The sequence below is a fragment of the Cariama cristata genome, unplaced genomic scaffold (assembly GCF_000690535.1).
Source record: "Cariama cristata isolate BGI_N322 unplaced genomic scaffold, ASM69053v1 scaffold3219, whole genome shotgun sequence".
NCBI classification, from domain to species: Eukaryota; Metazoa; Chordata; class Aves; order Cariamiformes; family Cariamidae; genus Cariama; species Cariama cristata.
In genome coordinates, this window is record NW_009633890.1 from 61765 (window position 1) to 80409 (window position 18645).

Here is an 18645-nt window from a genome sequence, read left to right on the forward strand (position 1 = left end):
CACCGGAAGGCTTTGAGGGATGCACAAGTTGGAAGGGACCCAACTTCACCCACGTTGATTGTTTGCTAGACCGTTGCTTGCTATGAGCTAATCTGTGTAGGAATGGAGCCCTAATCCATCCAGCACTGGCATTTCCTCTTACCCATTCACAGCTCAAACCAGGCTTCTCTCTTCCCAGTTCATTTTGAAATTCTATATTGCTTCTGGGTGCCAGAGAGGATGCTGGAGGCCGTGGGTTTGCTTTAGAGGGGCTCCTGCAGTTTTATCCCAAGGCCAGGAGAGATACAGATATATAGGCACATCTCAAGGATGCAAGTCCTGCTGCTCACTTGGGATGAGCTGACAGAGGTCTCCAGTAACCACCACAGGTGGAGGAGGGCATTTCAGGACTGGTGTCAACTGGGGTCACTCCAGCAACTTCAGTGAAGCAAAATGTTTATGCTCTGCTTCATCCATAGGCTGCCAGCAAGTCAGCTGGCTCTAGGCTTGGCTCTTCTTGGCTTTAATGGAGCAGACCTTGAGCCAAGGGTGTACTGTCCCTTCTGCAAATGCAGCCTCTTCCCCCAGCTGGGAGCAAAGAGCGAGTAAGGGGAGCAGCTTAACTCATTGCACAGCATTTCAGTGACCTTTGGGAATATACGTGGTAGTAAATACGTGATTTAACAGGGTCTTACATGTTGTACCCCTCTGTTTTGCCTGTGTGCTCCAGACAGGGCTTCAGACATGCTTTCTGATAGACCCAGCTTAATTATAAAAATACTTAAACCTCAGGAAGAGGGATGCGTGTAAATGCAGCGATAGCCGCTTCTGCTCACCCTGGGCGATCTTGATTTTAAGATCTTAAATGTTCATTTTCTCTTCTAAGTCCAAATTACATTCTATTTACATCTTGATGGTGTGCTGATATGCTTTTTGGGAAGATAATGGGCTATTTGGTGATCTAAAGGCTTGATAAGGGTTCATTGAGTAACCTGTCAGAGGGACATGGTTCTGGCTTCTCTAGAATGGCACAGCGTTGAGTTGTGTTGGCCCCATAATTCAACAGGGAATAGCTGTGGCAGACAAATGTGCATTATTTCTGCTAGTTTTTGGCAGAGGATCGCTTTCTAGTGACAGCCAGGGAACCTCTTCTCAAGGAACTTTTTAAAAAAGAATAGATTTGTCAGTTGAAGAATTTCTTTGGTTTACATACGGTATCACGCTAAGAGATGTCTTCCAGCATACGTGCGATCAGCTAGAATGTAGAAATGGGTGAGAAATCTCATCGCTTCTAATATAGCAAGTCTGACTAAAGTGAAATAGTCCTGGTGGGAGGGGTAGGTGGGAGTGTGTATGTAGATGAACTTCATAACATCTCTTACAGATATTACAGGAAATTAAATAATCTTCCCGAGCCTCTCTGCTTTCCTGTGCCACTGATACCAGGTGGTAAATAGTGCTGTGCCCTTCATCTGGGCTGGGAGCTGCAGCAAGGAAGGCTGGTGCAGTCTTCAGTTCACCAAAACTAATTGCCAAATTGGAAAAATATGTTCTGTGATATGAATTTCAGGGCTGTTTCAAACAAGATTAAAACTTGAAGCACAAGAACAGGTAAAATGTGTGAGCCAGCTTCACAGTTGAAACACAGTTTGGCTCTTTCTGTGGCAAATTCCTTGAATTTGTTGGTGTTGTGGTTGTTTTTTTTTTCATCATCCCTTACTTTGGAGTTGGTCATGGTCCCACCTAACATACGGTGAGGACTGGGGAAGCACAAAAGTGATGGAGAATGTGGATGGAACGATGATTTTTTTTATTTGTTTGGGTTTTTTTTAAGGATTCTGTGATTTTTTTTTTTTTTCAAAAAAAATTTAAAAATCATTGACAAACTGCAACTTGGTAACATGTCTCAGTCTTCATTTGTTTCCTTTTTGGGCTCTTCTGATTATGTTAGTAGATAGTCTTGGAGTAAGAAGTCTTATCCCCATTGCTTGCAGTGGCCCTGCAATAGACCTGAGATCACAAGCACAGTCGTGTCCGAGAGACCTGTTTTGGAAAGTGCTTCTGCAGTGCCAAATCTTCAGCCTATGCCTGACCCTTTTAAATATTCTCAACTCAAAGTCACTTTCCTGATTTTAATTGATACTCTCTCCATCCTTTGGGCTGTGGCCACCTCGATGTGTGTGCTCTGCAAAGACTTTGTCCGTGTACCAGTTGGCTTTTTTTGAGGTTAACTGAGCACATGGTTCATGTTCTCTCTGGCCATTTAGCTGGAGGAAAAAGGTGACTTTTCATTTATTGTTTTGTTAGAATTAAATGTTGGTATAATGAGGTCAGTACGGTTTTGTGCCATTCTGTAGCCAATCATGGCTTTATCTGCATTAGCAAGTAGGGTGACCCAAGGGAAGTTGTTTGTGGAAGGAAATAGTTGGTGCTGAGATCCTGACGTCCATGGTTCAAGCATTTTGGAGGTGGTGGTGTGGTCACTTAGGACGAGCTCTAATCTGGTCCTGTGGACTGAGTGACCATTGGTAGTTGAGGTGCATTGGGTTCACTCCTGGAGCACATCTTCTGGTTTGGCCTCACCCGAAGCCCTTTAGTGATTTGAACCAGAGCATGGAAAGCAGGACAAAATGGTGAGCTACTTCCAAAATGCATCCTGATAGGCATGAAGGTGCTAATGTAGATGTGCTTGTTCGGGTTCCTTTGTGGGACAATACCGAGCGCTGTGTGAGCTGAACGTGTTTAAGCTTAGTGCAAGTAATTGGTAACTAGTGAGCATGTCCATCTTATCCCAGTGTGAGGAGGGAGAAACTGAAAGAGAAGGGGGGGAAGGGAAGGTTTTCTGGAAGAACTGCCAAAAACGTCAGCGCTGACGTTATAAAATTTCACGGAGCTGAAAAATATGGATGTTTTTTCAAACACTGTCAAACTTTCTAGTGGTTCTGCCTGAGTTTCTGTAGGTGAAGTGGCACCATTGCCTCCACCTAATTGTGGCTGTGACTGAGAGATCGGGATGACGTGATTTTAAGTCTTTATTTTTGGCAGTAGAGGCTTGAAGCTGTTGCACGTTGCAGATTTCACCTTGCTTTAAAGCATGTGGGAGCTTGCGAAGTAGGGGCCTGTAAAGCTCTTCTGATGAGGGGCTGTTGGAGGGAGGTTGTACGGGCCCTGACTAAATCCAATATAGTGTGCACGTAGGTCAGATTCATGTAGGTTCAGATTGTGGTTCAGTTTGTGCTCTATAGCATCAGTCGTACTGGGAAGATGTTCCCTGTTCTTCTGAAAGCCCACCCAGAGCTGTGCTTGAACTCACTGAAGTATATCAACCCTTGAAGAATTTGACTGGATTTTCACAAAATCAGCCAGGCAAATATATCTAGCAAGTGCACCATCAAGGACAGACCAAAAATAGCCTTTGAAGAGCTTGACACAGGCTATGCTACTTGCATGTAAATAAAGAGGGTAAAAAAAATATGGGGGGAAAAAAAACCCCAAACATGTTCTGAAATGTTTTCCTTGGCTTGTTTATCAAATCAGTGTCATCCAGTGCATGAATACTGGCCAAGCTTATCCCATAAGCACCTTTAAAGAGCTGGAGGATGATTGGGGTGTTTTTTGTAGCAATGTTGGTCCTCAGCACTTGAGATACTTTAAACCTCACTTGCCTTGCAAAAAGCTGTCCAGTTAACCGATTCGGCAGTGTTGCTGGTAGGTGCAAGGAGATGTTAGACCCAAACGGAGAGGAAAAAAACCAAACAAACCAGCAAACAATAGGGAAAGTGAGGTTTGAAAGGCTAGAGGTCTGCAGATGGGAAGGCATCCTGGAGAAAATAGTCATAATCTACTGAAAAGGTTAGCAATTGCTTCCTCCTGGGGAATTTTGGTGGGATGGAGTGAAGGTGTGAGTGGGTTTTGGTTTGGATGTTTATATACTCCAGATGTTCTATGGGTTGATTTTAATCTGAAACTCCTTGGTTGGAAAGAGTTGGCTTGAATGTGCAGCAGTGGTTGGTGTGGAGGAGGTTTGTTGTGGAGAGATGTTGCAGCCTTGCTGCTGTGTTTGGGACTGGGGAAGGCTGGCGTTGGCTATGGAGCTGATGTAGATGCTGTGACTGGCAACCTGCTACCAAAGATGGGGTCTTTTGGGGGGAAAACCCCCATTCCGGCCTCAGTTCTTTCCTTCCAGGAGCTCATAGGTGCAGATCTGTGCACAAGGTGGAGAGATAATAGTCTCTAAGCTCATGGCAGAGCAGTTTGGCCATGTCGTTTTGAATTGGTACCTCCTTCTGGTCTCTTTAGCTCCCTTTATCTGGAACACAAAGGCCCTCGTGGGACTTAGGCACCTGCTGCTACTGAGTTTTGGTGGATGTTGGCTAATAAATTTGAGCTGAGTGGGGAAAAAAACCAGAAACGTTTTAACCATAATCCCAGCCAAGAACTGGGAATTTCTAGCAGAAAATATCACTTTTGGCACAGCAAAAATTAAATAATTCCAACCCTTTCTATTGCTTTCTCTTTCTTTTGGCACTTTTTGTAAGATGGAGCATACAAGGAAGAGCTGTATCACAAGATTGGTATCCAGGGTGACACATGATGAAAAATAGTCAATACACAGTTAAGTAAATAGCTTCAGCCCTTAAGATGGAAAGGGAAGGCAAAGAATAGGAGTCTTTCTTATGTCACTGAAACAGTGTTTATATTGGTTACATTGTTTTGCATAATTGAAAAGCCGTGAGACAGTTCACTAGAGAAAAGGGCATTTTCAAAAGAGATTAATGTTGTGCTCAGGGTCTAGAAGAAAATTACGGCAGTAGAGTTGCTCATACACTTTTCCAATTTTCATCCCTTCTTGCTCATTCTGGGAAGAGAGGTTCACTTGAATATTTTCCATAAATAATTTCAGTGTTTTGTTCCAAAAAGACTGGATGCTGGTTGAAATGAAAAAATGTGTGGACTATTTAATGCCTGCAGAGTAGAACCAACAAGGAGCACGTGGAAATGGTGCTGATTAAGGATAGTTTTCTTGCAACACTGTTCTCTTTATGGATGTCCTTGTGGTTTAGGATTTTACCCATACTATTGGAGCGGAGCACTGTTTTAGGGATTTTTTTTTTTTGGGGGGTGGGGGGAGTGTGGAATGTTATTTGAAAGATTCATCAAAACTGAATGTTGGTGCAAATCTCCTTCATCTGATGCTGATTTGCAAAACACTTGCATGTGCAGTGGTGGTGGGAATAACTGTTGTGGGTGGGTGGTTTGGCTCTGCAGGATCTGAATGCCTTGGGGGAAGGAGTTAAGGGTTCATATGTCCATGTAGTAGTAGCATCCCTAACCTGCTGTGTAGTCTTTGCCACGAGATAACTACTCAGTCGTTTAGGCTGAACCCATGGGAGAGTAAGATGCAAAGTTGCATTTCTCACATGAGTGGAAAAGTTAATTAAACAATTACTCCCCCTCCCCCCCCCAAAAAAAAAAAAAAAAAAAACAAACCAAAACCCAACAAACAAACAAAACCAAATAAAAAACAAACAAAACTCACTAAGAAAACCAAACAAAACCTCAAAATCCCAACCAAACAAAAAACCTAGCCCTGTATCCAGGAATGCTCCCTTGTTTCACATGCCCTGAGAGCTGGAGAAATGTTGTCCCAGCCCTACATAAGATGGATCTATGTAAGTGACCCCTCTGCCCAGAGCTGGGGACCAGGGCTGCATCTCCCACCTCCCTCAGAGGAGAAAGGTCTGAAATCTGCCCTTGGAAAGTCTAGTTACTCCATCCAAGCTCAACAGCTTCTAGATGAGATATAGGACAGGATGGGGCACTGGCCCTGGAAGGGGATGGTATTAACAGGGACTTCTCTTTCCATCCACAGTGGGAGCGCCTCTGGTTCCTCATCCTCACCTCATCCTTCTTCCTGACTCTGGTCTGGTTTTACTTCTGGTGGGAAGTTCACAACGACTACAATGAAATCAACTGGTGAGTAGAGATTCCCTGTCACGGAGGGGCAAACCCTTAACAAATTTGGCTGCCATCATATGCCTCTGAGAACTGTTTGACACTGGGTTGGATACATTTGGGTCCTTCAGATGGACTTGTTAATGAGAGTAGAAGGAAAGTGAGGTGGGAAGAGAGACTGAGAGACCGAGCTACTTCTGCCTGTCTTGACTGATAGATGTAACGTGTCCTCACGTCTCTGTTGCGTGGCTGTAACGGTGCTTGGGGTAGGTGTGCTCCCTGGTGAAAACAGCATGTGAAAACAAAGATGATGTTGAAATCACATAGAAGCCTTTTTGGTTGTGTTTTGTTTATTTGTTTCTATGGTTGGCTGAGCAATTTGGCTGCAACTTTCCACAAAATAGAAATGACAAAAATTCAGCCTGAAGCAGACATGGGTGTGGAAAATTTTGCAAAGTTGGAAGGAGCTGAAAACAAGCTTTCCAATGGGATGTGCTGGGGAGTTCAGGGTGTTGCCAGCTCTCTCCAGTACTGGAAATTATTCTCCCCTTTACTATCTCAGGCAGCATCTTAAAATATTTTGACAGTACCTTGGGCTCTCTTCTAACCAAACTGCTTTGACATCATCTTCTTGTCAAAGATAATACGTAAACTGTATTTTAAAACACAGTGGGTAGCTGATCCCTTAAATCACCTGCTTTAGATGCTGAAGTTGTGTGAGGGGAGAGTGTTTACTAACTTAATGATGTGAGCTGTCTCTTCCCAGGAGTGTGGTTTTTCTCTTTGCTCAGACCCACACTCTGAGAACTGAAACCATCACCATTGCTCTTGATTATTTATAACACTAGCATGAAAAAAAGCACCTCTTTTCAAAGGATATTTTGGAACTCCTCTTTCTTTCAGTTTATATCTTCAGTAAAGGATGTGAATGCTTCTATTCCGCTCCAGTCCAAAGTCAAATCTGTCTTAGCTCAAAGTTGAGAAAGGGCTAAAAAAAAAAATAATGCAGAGATGAAGCTAAGGCTGCAGTGCTGCAAAGTTTTGGGTTCCCAACTATTCATGTAGGAACGGGAGGAGATGTGCAGGTCTGCTCTGGATGCAAAAGGTACTTGGGCTTTAAAATGCCTACACATGTCACCTGCAGACCAAAGCCCCTTCCCCTGCCATGCAACCCAGTGTGCATAGGGTGCTAAAAGCACTTCTGGATTGACAGCGCTGGAAAAACAAGCTCTTTTGTGCACAGCAGTCGTGGAAGAGGCTCTCTGGATGCAAAATAGCAGGACTACATCTGTTCAAGTGTTGCCGTTCAGCACTGAAAAGGGGTCAGTGCTTTGTATGCGCTGTAACCCCAATTAGATCCCTGCTCCACGCACTTGGCACCAGAGGTTGAAGAGAACGTCAGGGTTTCTGTAAAACAGCCTGAAATGCTGTGGAAAGGCTGGGAGGGAGGATGATAACATGGGGTGAGATTTTAATTACAGACATGCTGGTTCCAGGCGGAGAGGAAACAATTCCCACCGGGTCCATTCAGGCTGAGCCTGGCCCTCTTCCCTCCCCGCGCAGATGCATGGGCTCCATTAAAACAGAACAGTTTTCAGCCAGACGGGGTATAAAGGAGATGACAACATCATTTTGATTCCAACAAGGCTGTGAGCCTGTTGCTGACAAGGTAGGGTGGAGCACTGGCTCTTAGAAACCCCATCTTTGCTCTTCCTCAGTGGCCATCACTTTTGGGTCATATTTGTAGGCAAGGTTACTTTGATACTTGGTCCTGTTGCCTTCCTCTCTGCTCCACTGATTTATTTGCAACCCGTGATCTCTCTCAGACTAGAGGAAGGGCTCTTTGGGGCCAATGCCATCTCTGCACAGGATCTAGCACACCGAGCTCCTGGCAGGGGCTCCCAGGAGCAGCTGGGATGAAGAATTGCTGTCACATTGGTGTGATGAGCTGGTGAGCTTGTTCCTGCTCTCCAAAGCTCATCCGTGTGAGCTCCTTCCTCTCATCATGTGCAGGCAACTACGATGAACTTCTTCAACCTGTCCCACCACAGCAGGTGAAGAAAGACTGGAGGCATCTGTCCAACCGGCCCTGCAAAGGAGGGCTATTTGCCAGCAGTAGACTAGGCTGACTGAAGTCTTGAAACCCCAAGGATGAAGACTTCCCCCCTCTCTGGGACTTGCTCCAGCACCGCACCACTCCCTGAGGAGAAGATTTTCAACCCAAACCTCTAAGGGCCATTTCCAGAGTGACAGATGCTGTCACAAGGGGAAGAGTTTGATTTAATCATCTTCATAACTGTCAGACAGTGTAGGCAGCAATTAGATTGTCTCATAGCCTCTTCTCTGTGAGACTAAACAAGCCCAGCTTCCTCAAGCTTTCCTAGTAAGCTGTGTGCTTCAGGTGCCTCTCCATCTTGGCTTGGTAGTTCTCCATTGGACCTTCTCCACATCCTCCTTGAATGGGGAGGCCCAAACCAGGGCATTGTGGTGAGCAGAAGGGAGAGAAACTGATGACACTTCTCTTAATGCCACCCAGAACGTGGCTTGACTTATCCACAGTGGAGGTACCCTGTTGGCTCATTCAACTTCATGTCCCCTCCATAACCCCAGGTCTTTCTCGGCAGGGTTATTAACATGCTAATGTAAAGCCTCGTTATTCTAGTTGAAACAACGGTGTGCTGCAATACCTCTCTTCTGTGTTCTTTTGGTTAAAATGGTACTTGAAACCTGGATTCATTAAGATGTTTTTTTGTTTCCTAACCCTGATGTGCAGAGTGTTGTGAAATGCTGCTGAGCAGCTGCCGGAGGTGACTTAAGAGGTAGCAGAAACCTACAGATGAGCACAGCAAACGATGCCTGCGGTTCAGGCAGCGTGCTTGGGGTCCAGCAGTGGATGCACCTATTTATGTAAACCCGAACTGACCTAATTAAATAGTCGCAGTGATAGGTTTACATTTATATGGGATTTGGCCTTTAAACTTGTAAAGATTTAAGGGACTATTCTGGGATTGAAATGGGCTTCAGAAAGACAAGGCAAAATCATAGCCCAGCATGTGTTGCTGCAGGCTTCTAACCTCTTCCTGCGAGGCTGAATATGCAATGAGGTCCTTGTCAGTGAAAGGGCTTTGTGCCTCTTAAATTCAAGTGAATTTTTTTTTAATTTACTGCTTCCGGCATTTCCCTTTTTGGTGTCTACACTTAATTACATTATACTTCAGATCTCCAGTGTGCAAGTTATGTACTGCAACAGAAAGCTCGACGTTGGTTAATGAAGGATATGGGAGATGCTGTGATTTTTGAACCTGGCTGTGCTCCCTCTGGAGCAGGACTATAAATGCAAGTCTGTGTAGCAAATTCTTTCTTCCTTACTTCTGGAGAAGTCTTGTCTGGCTCATAACTACCATGGAAACAGCATTTTAAAACAGTTATTTGCACATCAAGTGAAGACCTGGCACTATCAGAGGGCCACTTGGAGGGACATCAGAGCAGAAACTGAAACGTACTGAAGCTGAGCAAAGGAAGCTCTTGATGGTGGCATGAACAAAGACTTCAGAGGAGCCCTCTTTTCTTTCTTCCCTCATTTTTACTAACAGTGTGTCTGAATCCCTTCACACCCCTTTTGTTAGGGCTTTTTGAATTCATAGCAGAACCTGGACATGGATCATGTTTGTTGAGCCCAAAGATTTGCTCTCCAGATCCTACATGGGAGCTTTACTGCTGGACAAAAGAGATGGGGCAGTTGCCAGGCCAGAGTTTGTGGCTGATGAGTGATGCTGGATTTGAGTGGTGGGGAGAAGGTTGGGTATTTGACCTGCTTGTGTGCAGCATTTATGTCTGTTGTAAGCAAAAAAAGGCGACACAAAACCTGGGTACTCGTCTTGGCCAGTTCATTGAATAAGCTGATGAGTAGGGCTGAGGAAGGCTAGTGGGACCATTCGACCCGAGTCTCACCTTGCCAGATGTTGGAGAAGCCCGATGTCCGCTGTGTTATGGGATCCTTTAACACAGTGAGGTCTGTCTCAACTCGGCTTTCTGGAGTCTCTGCTCAAGTGTGTCCTGGACCTGGTTGCTCCTCTTCAGCAAAAAAACTGGCAGATCAGGCTGGGCTTCATTGGGGTCCTTGTGTTTGGAGGTCCACAGGAGATCACAGCGGCCAGGCGCTGCTCCAAAGCTCATGTGTCTGCTGGATGTGTGTGAGTGGTACTACTGCATCATCTACCCCATAACCATCCTGTCCTTGCTGTACCAGAGGATTTGCATGTAGCTAAAGTTTAACCCCAATCCGAGTCAACTTGGTGATGTTTTTTTTTTTTCTTCTAAAAATCCAGTGGAAAAAGTTTTAACCCAGGTCAGGCTTGAACTCTCAGAGCCTGCAAGAAGGGTTCTGGGATTTGGCTGCTTCTCTCCTGGTGTGGTGGGACCTGGGTGCCCTTCTGCATTTCTGGCCACAGAAGGTAGTTGACCGAGTCTATTTTGTGTCTTGCTATGGCTTTACTGTAATGTGCTTTAGTGACTCTGTAATCCAACTCCAGGACAGTTTTACTGGGAAATATATTACTATTTAAATGCAAATTTGACATTTGAGACCTAATGCTAGCATAAGGGACAGTGCTACTGCCGTGAATTATAGTCTGCTTCGCCTGGTGCTCCTGTTCATAGAGCTTTCGCTGCCCATTGGCTTCATGAAAGTGATGAGGAGAGGCAGGATGCTGAGCTGAATCTGCCTTCTGAAATACAGGGTTGGAAAACCTGATAACTGAGAGTAGGGAGGATCCCTAGATAAATAAAGGCGAAGGAGGGAAGAAAAATCAGCTTCAGCGGGAAGATATGAAGCCTATCTCTTTGCCTGTTGGTTGGAGAGGTGGTAGGGGAAGAGCACTGCAATCCCAGAAGCTAAGGTGGGGAGTGAACGTGGGTTTCTCTGTTCCTAGAGCAGTGCTGTGATCACTAGGCTATAGGAAAAATATTTGGCTTCTATGCTTTTGTGCTGCTAAGCCTTGACGAGGTGGCAACTGTGCTGCGTGTGCCCAGGGAAGCTGGGGAATTCACTGGTGAACGATGACCTAGAGGAACCAAAGAAGGTGTTTTGGAGGTACACGCTTCGGAGGTATACGTGTAGGATGTCAACTATACCTCAGTCCTGCTCTAACCCTCCTTCAGTCCCTGCTCTGATCCTCCAGCGCATCAGGACATTGCTGCTGCCTCTTGCCAAGGTTGGATCACGGAGCCATTTAATGGCGATCCCTTACTTAGAGCTTTAAGGTAAATGGAAGGACCAGGAGAAGGAAACACATGGAGCCAAAAAACCCCGCAGGCATCCTTCAGGCTGGGCAGACCAACCCCTCAGTCAGTTGAAGATCAGAAGGTCAAAAGGATGCAGTTCCTCTAGCCAGCCCCATTTTGGGAAGTTCCGATCCCAGTTCCTAAAAGTCCTCACTCTTGCAGGACTGGAACTTCTCTACAGCCTGGTGGAATAAGAGACACCGTCTCTGATAGGTACAGGAGATCCAATTTCTCCCATCACCTGGTCCCTCTGCAAAGAGTTTGTGCCTTGAGTTCATAGCACAGCTATACACAGCAACATTAATTTTCCTCCCCTGTCCTTGATATTATCTCTATATTGTATTTATTAGTCTATAAGCACATGGGACAGCGTTGGATTTATTGTTTGGGCAAACACTACCACACATGGGGATACTTTTTTTTATTTGTAGGGAATATTTTTTTGGAAAACTCAAGCTCTGGTCCTGTATGATTTCTTTTTTTTTTTCCCCCCCCAACATAATGTTGTTGCTGTGTTTGACATAATTGTCTGATTCCTCTTTGCAGAGTTAATTTCCCATGAGGGCTCAAAGCAGAAACACTGGGTTTTGTTTGAGTGACTTGTGCTTTTTACTGCCTATCTCTTGTCCATACAGTGAGAATGGAAAGACCCATTTTCTAAAGTTTTGTCTAATCCTAGTGAAGTTGCTATGGTGTTGAATCTCTTCTGAATCTGTACTTCACACTTATCTTTCAGGTTTTTATATAACCGAATGGGATATTGGAGTGACTGGTCCATTCCAATACTTGTAACAACTGCTGCTGGCTTTACGTACGTTACGGTGTTATTGGTGAGTAGAATAAAATGCCATTTCCTAGAGGTTTGTGTGTTTGTTTTAAAAAGGGCACGAACTTCTTAGTTCACCTTGAGCAATTTTCCTTTCAGAAGTGATTTTTCTCTTCCTTTCTTTCTCTTAGCCTTAAGTTGCCTAAAATAAATGGAAAGTGAAAGATTCATGGTCTTTGACCTCAGATTATCAAGAGCAAAGACAGAGACCCTGATACTGGTGGTGTGGTTGGCCTAAGGAGAAACACAGCTCTTGTTCCCCTTAGTATGGACCAATTTCCACTTCGGTGTATCTCCCGGTCACAAGTGCAAGTTGTTTCCCCCTATCCCAGGGTGCTGGGACCTTCAAGGTGGTGTGACCCTTTGGTTAGGGTGCCGGTACTTGGCCCCATGTAGGCACTGCTTCCTTCAGTCCTGGGAGCTGTGTCCCCATGGATCAGACTCTCAAATCCGTGCCTCTTGGAGGTCAAAGCCTTTCCATCCACATCCTTGGCTTTGCAAAGGATCTGTTTGTACAACTGAGCTAGATGTCATCTTGGACCATCCTCATGCCAGCCCTGCTTTCTGCCCTGGCCTGTTTAGTTATCTTTTTGGGTGGTGATGTGTTCCTGCATGTTCAACCCCTTAAAGGTTGTGATGTGCCTATGTCTGACTCTTGATTTCTTCCTCCCAGATACTAGCACTATGTCACATAGCTGTGGGACAGCAAATGAACCTGCACTGGCTTCACAAGGTAAATGGCTCTTCTCAACTTGCAAGTGAGCAGGATCTCAATAAAACAGGAGTCTGAGGAGCAGGTGGTGTACGTGGCACTCACTGTCGTGGTCTTTTTGGGAAGAGCATAAATTGTAGATATCTGGTTCACATGTCCTCATCTCAGAGGACTGAGCAAATTGCATAGTAGAGATGGTCAAGGCTTGAGGACGAAGACTTTGGTGAAATGCTTTGGAGTCTGTGCTGACAGAGGGACAATTTTTGGAGGCTGAGAAACGCTGGGTCATTAGAGTAACCTGGGTTTAGTCCCAGCTCAAGGTGGTACTCCATCATGAACCTCTCTGGTGCTCCTTTCTGTGCTGAACCCAGCCCCGGAGGAGGGGCTGAGCAGATGTGAAGCTGGTCAGGGTGTGCTTGGAGGAACTGACTGGAAGAGCCTTGGGAGAAGAAGTAGGTGTTAGTTAAAATTGGCGGTGTGCAATCTGCAGGTTGTGGTTTGCTGGAACCCAAGGAGGTCCTGATTTGTATGTAAAGCAGTTTGAAAAACATTGCTGTGAAATGTAAGAGAAGATGCAGATCTGGTGTTTGGAGCACAGAAGAGGAGAGGAAGGGTATGTAGCAAGCTGCAGGGAGAGACGGTGCCAAAGAAAACGGTTTGGCAGGATTCAGTTGTAACTGGCAATCTGCTCATAGGTAACTAAGGGACCAGTCCTGAATCTGCTGATACACAGCTCCTCCTGAATTTGGTTGTTCTGCACCTGACAAGGTCTTGCAGGATCAGAGCCTGAACAGATGTACCACTCCCCCAAACAGGGAGAGCACAGACCTCCCTGCCCTCTCTTTTTTTTTTTTTTTTTTTTTTCCTAGAAATGATAGAAATTATGCTTCCTTGGGAGGAAGGGATGCAATGCAAAAAGGAGGCGGGGACTGTTTAACTGCTGCTGGAAAATAAATTGTCAGTTCTCGAGTCTAACATATGTTTCTTCTTTGGGGGAAATGGTATTTTTCAGACATGCTCCAGGTGGCTGGTGGGTTTGGATGAGTAAGTCCAGAAGAGGAATGTGTTGGTGGAGATCAGTTAGTTCTTGCCTACAGAAACCCACCCTTCCTTCCTTTCTTCCAAAAAAAGTCCACTTTTCATCACAACTCAGATGCGTTGCTCCGTCTCACTCTTCCCTTCCCCACACCTCCCTCGGCTTTCTAAGGAGGTTGAGATAAGAGACTGGAATAAGTTAATGTTCTTCTCTGCAACCATGCAGAAATGTCTTCAAATATAGATTAAAGCATGTGGGAAAGGCTGCTATGTGCAAACCACATGATTCCTTTCAATTTTCTCCTGTAATCCTGCAAAAAGAGCTGAGGATTTTAAGCCAAGTTGGAGATGCATGGGGGGGGGACGGTAAGAAGCAATAAGTCAGAGCTGATGGAAGGTGGAAATGATGGAATGGAGATACACTTGTGTCCTGACACTTCTGTGCCACACAGGGCAGCGATGTCAAGGGGAATTAGGGTTGTGCTGAGAAAAACCTAGTTGACAAAATCTTCTGTTGCTGCTGAATTTAGAGTTCAGCTCTGGGGGATAAAAAATGGATGAAAAGTAGATTGGATCTACGGGTTGCGTGCTGGTGTTACACTTTGGCAGGTGACTGAGAGGTCTGACCACAGGATGAGGGAGAGGAATGCCTACTGCATGCGAGGCCTCTTGGCAAAGTGCAGTTGTCCACATGCATTGCTTTGTGCTTCATTACTTCAGAGTCATTAATGAGGAAATCTCTTGAAATAGTGTGGCTTGCCACTATAGGTCTCTGGGAGTTGTCTTTTAAATAGGCAAGCAAATGCCGTCTTTCCTTGGATGTGCAGGAATAGGTTGGCTAGGGTTAGCAGGTTCTTTGAATGCAGCCTCTTGGCTTGGTGGATCCTTTTCAACCTGGGGCAGCTAGATCTCCTAACCTCTTCTGCTACCCCAGTGTGCTTTGTTCATGTTCCCTGGAAGCTGGATGCTCAGGATAAACTGCTATTGTCCTGTGGACACCCCTTGTGCTGTTGGCAGATCTGTCTGTGGACATCTAGGAGAGGAACAGCAGGTGGGAACCAAAGCTAAACTAGAAAGAGGAATCCTGCCCCTACATACAAGAGTGATTTCTGTAAATGTTGGGAATGTGGGTTTTTTATTTGCTTGTCCAAGGTATTAAGTAAAGCTGATATTGATCTGGAGATGTCCTGTGCATCCTAGATAATCAATTCATTGCGAGGTATCAGTTGAACTTTTCTGCCCAATTTTCCCACAGATTTCAGACAGTATGTGAGACTGAGACATAGAGCAGCAGCATCCTTTGAATCCGGCAGGCATGTGGAATGGCAGAAACTGAGACACCAGACGGAGAGGCGGAGAATAGTGAACTATTTTTTGATAGATAGCCCAGATTTTTGGTCTTTAGAGCTGGAGTTATTTCTATGGCAGTTTTTGATGGTTTGAACTTTTTAACCTTCAAAATGGAGATGACATTCTCTTTTTGCCTGCTTTGCTCAGACTTCTGAGTGCTTCCACGTAGAAGGAGGGGGAGGCTGGGGGGAGGTGGCTGATGGGCTGGGTCCTGGTCTGCCATCTCGGTTCAGCCCCTGTCTCATCCAGAGCCTCCTCTCAAGCCACAGTATCTGCTATAACTGCTCTGTCAACATGGCTTGGATGCTGACTGCACAGTTATTGCTGTTTCAGACCCAGGTGAAACCACATCCATGCTCAAAGCTGTGCTTGAACCATCTCAAGATGATTGTTTAGTGATGAGGATGCACAGCCTTGCTTGCACACGTGTTCATACGAAGTGCAATGTTCATCGTCTGTTGGGTGCGTTCAAGGTTTATGTCTCAACAGAACTGTTGGACAGTCAAATTGAGCAAAGTCTGCCAACTTCTCATAGCACTGATGCATCACAGGCTGTTGCAGAAAGGCCAGGAGGGTCCAGGATCACCTCTTGAAGTTGCCTGGCAGAACCCAATCTTTGTTTAAGCTGATTTTGATCCAGTTTGGTAAAGGAAGCCACCTGATCTTTCCATACTATTGGCCACTGTGTGAAGAAAGCGAGAGATCATCCATGAGATATGTGCGCTCCTGGGACTAATTAACCCGATGTTGTATCTCCAGTGGTGGAAAAGGGGAGGTTATGCTGGGACAGCACACAAGCCCAACCTCATTCCTTGTGGGTCCTAAGGCTAGTTATTTTACACCTTTTATTATGTAGAAAAGTTTTCTCTCTACATTTTCCCAGTCTGTAAAACTTACATGATAATGATAGGCTCCAGTATGTAAATACTGTCATATTTGTTGCAGATTGGCCTGATGACGACCTTGATAACTACCGTGGTGACCATGTCATCGATAGCACAGCTTTGGGATGACGAGTGGGAAATGGTATTTATTTCACTGCAAGTAAGTTGTCTGCGAGGACGCTGCTCTGGGTGGGGAAGGGGGCTGGTGCAGCTACATGTCATGGATTTTGTGACTTTCTACTGTATAAAACCCTGTCTTGATGTTGGTCACTCCCAATATTGATATCTTGGCGATGAGCAAATTTGCAGCAAAACTCCCACGGAGTCCTCATGGCCACTATATCAGTTTGTCTCCATCTCCTGGGCTCTTTCCTTTAAATTCAAACCAGGGCTTGGCTGCAAAGTTTGAAGTGGAAAATACTGAGGCTGGGTGTGACTCAAAATTGCTGGAGGGAGGGGGCAATTCCTCCCCTTGGTTTGGCTAGCAGTGCTCTGGACACTGCTTTCCAGGCCTGGAGCATCATGCTCTTCCCAGTCCTATGGGAGGAGTACTCTAGGTTTGTTTTTTACATTGCACATGAATTTATATATATCTAAAAAAGAATGCAACTTCTGTGCTCTAGTCTTATTTTAAGAAAGACTTGTGGTATGCTGCAAGACTATGTAAGTAGTAAGGAAAATAGTTGGAAACTGTTAGTTTCTTGATAGACTTGCTCTCTATTTCTTTTTTCCTCTTCCTCAAAAAGGGGTCCCAAAAATATATTGCCCGTGAAAGGCTTGAGAAGTTTTACTGGTGATCGCTGCTGTATATTTGGGAGTAGGTAAATACAGGGGGGAAAAATAGCATTCACACAAGTGACTAAGATATCTCAGAAGTTCTTCCCTTTTCTTGTTTTTAAAGATTTAAGCAGGCAATTGGAGAACAGAAGCATGACTCAGAGGAACCATCTCAAACTTTCTCTCGTGGTGATACACCATGGTGATACACTGTCCAGTGTGTTCATAGAATGGTTTGGGTTGGAAGGGACCTTTAAATCTCATCTGGTCCAACCGCCCTGCCCTGGGCAGGGACACCTTCCACCAGACCAGGTTGCTCACAGCCCCATCCAACCTGACCTTGAACACTCCCAGGGATGGGGCAGCCACAGCTTCTCTGGGCAACCTCTGCCACTGCCTCACCACCCTCAGTATAAAAAATGTCTTCCTTCTATCTAGTCTGAATCTCCCCTCTTTTAGTTTAAAACCATTACTCCTTATGCTATTGCTACAGGCCCTGCTAAAAAGTCTGTCCCCATCTTTCTTAGAAGCCCCGTTTAAATGTTGAAAGGTTGCTCTTGCCTGGAGCCTGCTCTTCTCCAGGCTGAACAACCCCAGCTCTCTCAGCCTGTCCTCACAGCAGAGGTGCTCCAGCCCTCGGATCATCTCCGTGGCCTCCTCTGGACTCGCTCCAACAGGTCCATGCCCTCCTTGTGCTGAGGACCCCAGAGCTGAAGGCAGTACTGCAGGGGGGTCTCACCAGAGCGGAGCAGAGGGGCAGAATCCCCTCCCTCAATCTGCTGACCACCCTGCTTTGGGTGCAGCCCAGGACATGGTTGGCTTTCTGGGCTGCAAGTGCATGTGGCTGGGTCTTGTCCAGTTTTTCATCCACCAGTACCCCAATGTCCTTCTCAGCGGTGCTACTTCTTGATCCCTTCATCCCTCAGCCTGTATGGATACCGCAGTTGCCCCAACCCATGTGCAGGACCTTGCACTTGGCCTTGTTGAACCTCATGAGGTTCACGTTGGCCCACTTCTCGAGCTTATCCAGGTCTCTCTGGATGACATCCCATCCCTCAGGTGTGTCAACCACACCACTCAGCTTGGCATCATCTGCAAATTTGCTAAGGGTACACTCGATCCCACTATATCATTGATAAAGATATTAAACAGTACTGATCCCAATATGGACCTCCAAGGGACACCACTCATCACCGATCTCCATCTGGACATTGAGACATTGTCAACTGTTCAACTGGACTACAAGAAATTTAAAACTTGATGGCACCAAGAGCCTTACTTGAATTTGCCTGATATTTAAGCAGGCCTTTTCCAAATATCTGCGTTATTGTGTGAGCCCTTCCTCTTGGGGAAGGGCGTTAGAGCTTTCCCACTTTGCCTTCATAGTGGCCTGAGTGCCAAAGGCAATGGTAGGATTTGGAAGAAGAATGGCCAAAACAGATGCAGAAGCCTGATGCAGGATTGGTGTGAAATCCAACTGGAAATGGAGCAGTCTGATTGCCTATGGAGCCTGCAAGATCAATGAATTTTCAAGGTGCTAGGGTGTTTGTAATAACTTTTTCTCTCTCCTGTTCTTGTGTCCTGCAGGCCACAGCCCCTTTCTTGCACATAGGAGCGCTTGCAGCGGTCACGGCCCTGTCGTGGTTGATAGCAGGGCAGTTTGCACGAACAGAGAAAGCCAGTGAGTACCACTCGTGTCCTTGTGTGGTGGTCAGGGGTTGGTGGGTAGCATTGGGCCCTCTCGTTGGGAACCAGCTGATGGGAGGCAATGCTGGTTCCTTCTCAGGGCTCACAGCCTCCAGCTCAGCCATGCTGGGGAGGTGGATGCTCTCCTAGAGTAACCT

General features: G+C 45.7%; 1 protein-coding gene across 1 annotated transcript in view; it reads left to right on the top strand.

Annotated features, from left to right (window-relative positions):
- Positions 1-18645, top strand: part of LOC104166840 (glycerophosphodiester phosphodiesterase domain-containing protein 5-like) — a 106373-nt gene that overhangs the window by 53119 nt on the left and 34609 nt on the right. The window contains 5 exon segments of the mRNA XM_009706925.1: positions 5852-5955; positions 11954-12047; positions 12717-12776; positions 16086-16184; positions 18389-18482. Of these exon segments, the coding sequence (XP_009705227.1) occupies positions 5852-5955; positions 11954-12047; positions 12717-12776; positions 16086-16184; positions 18389-18482 (451 nt within the window).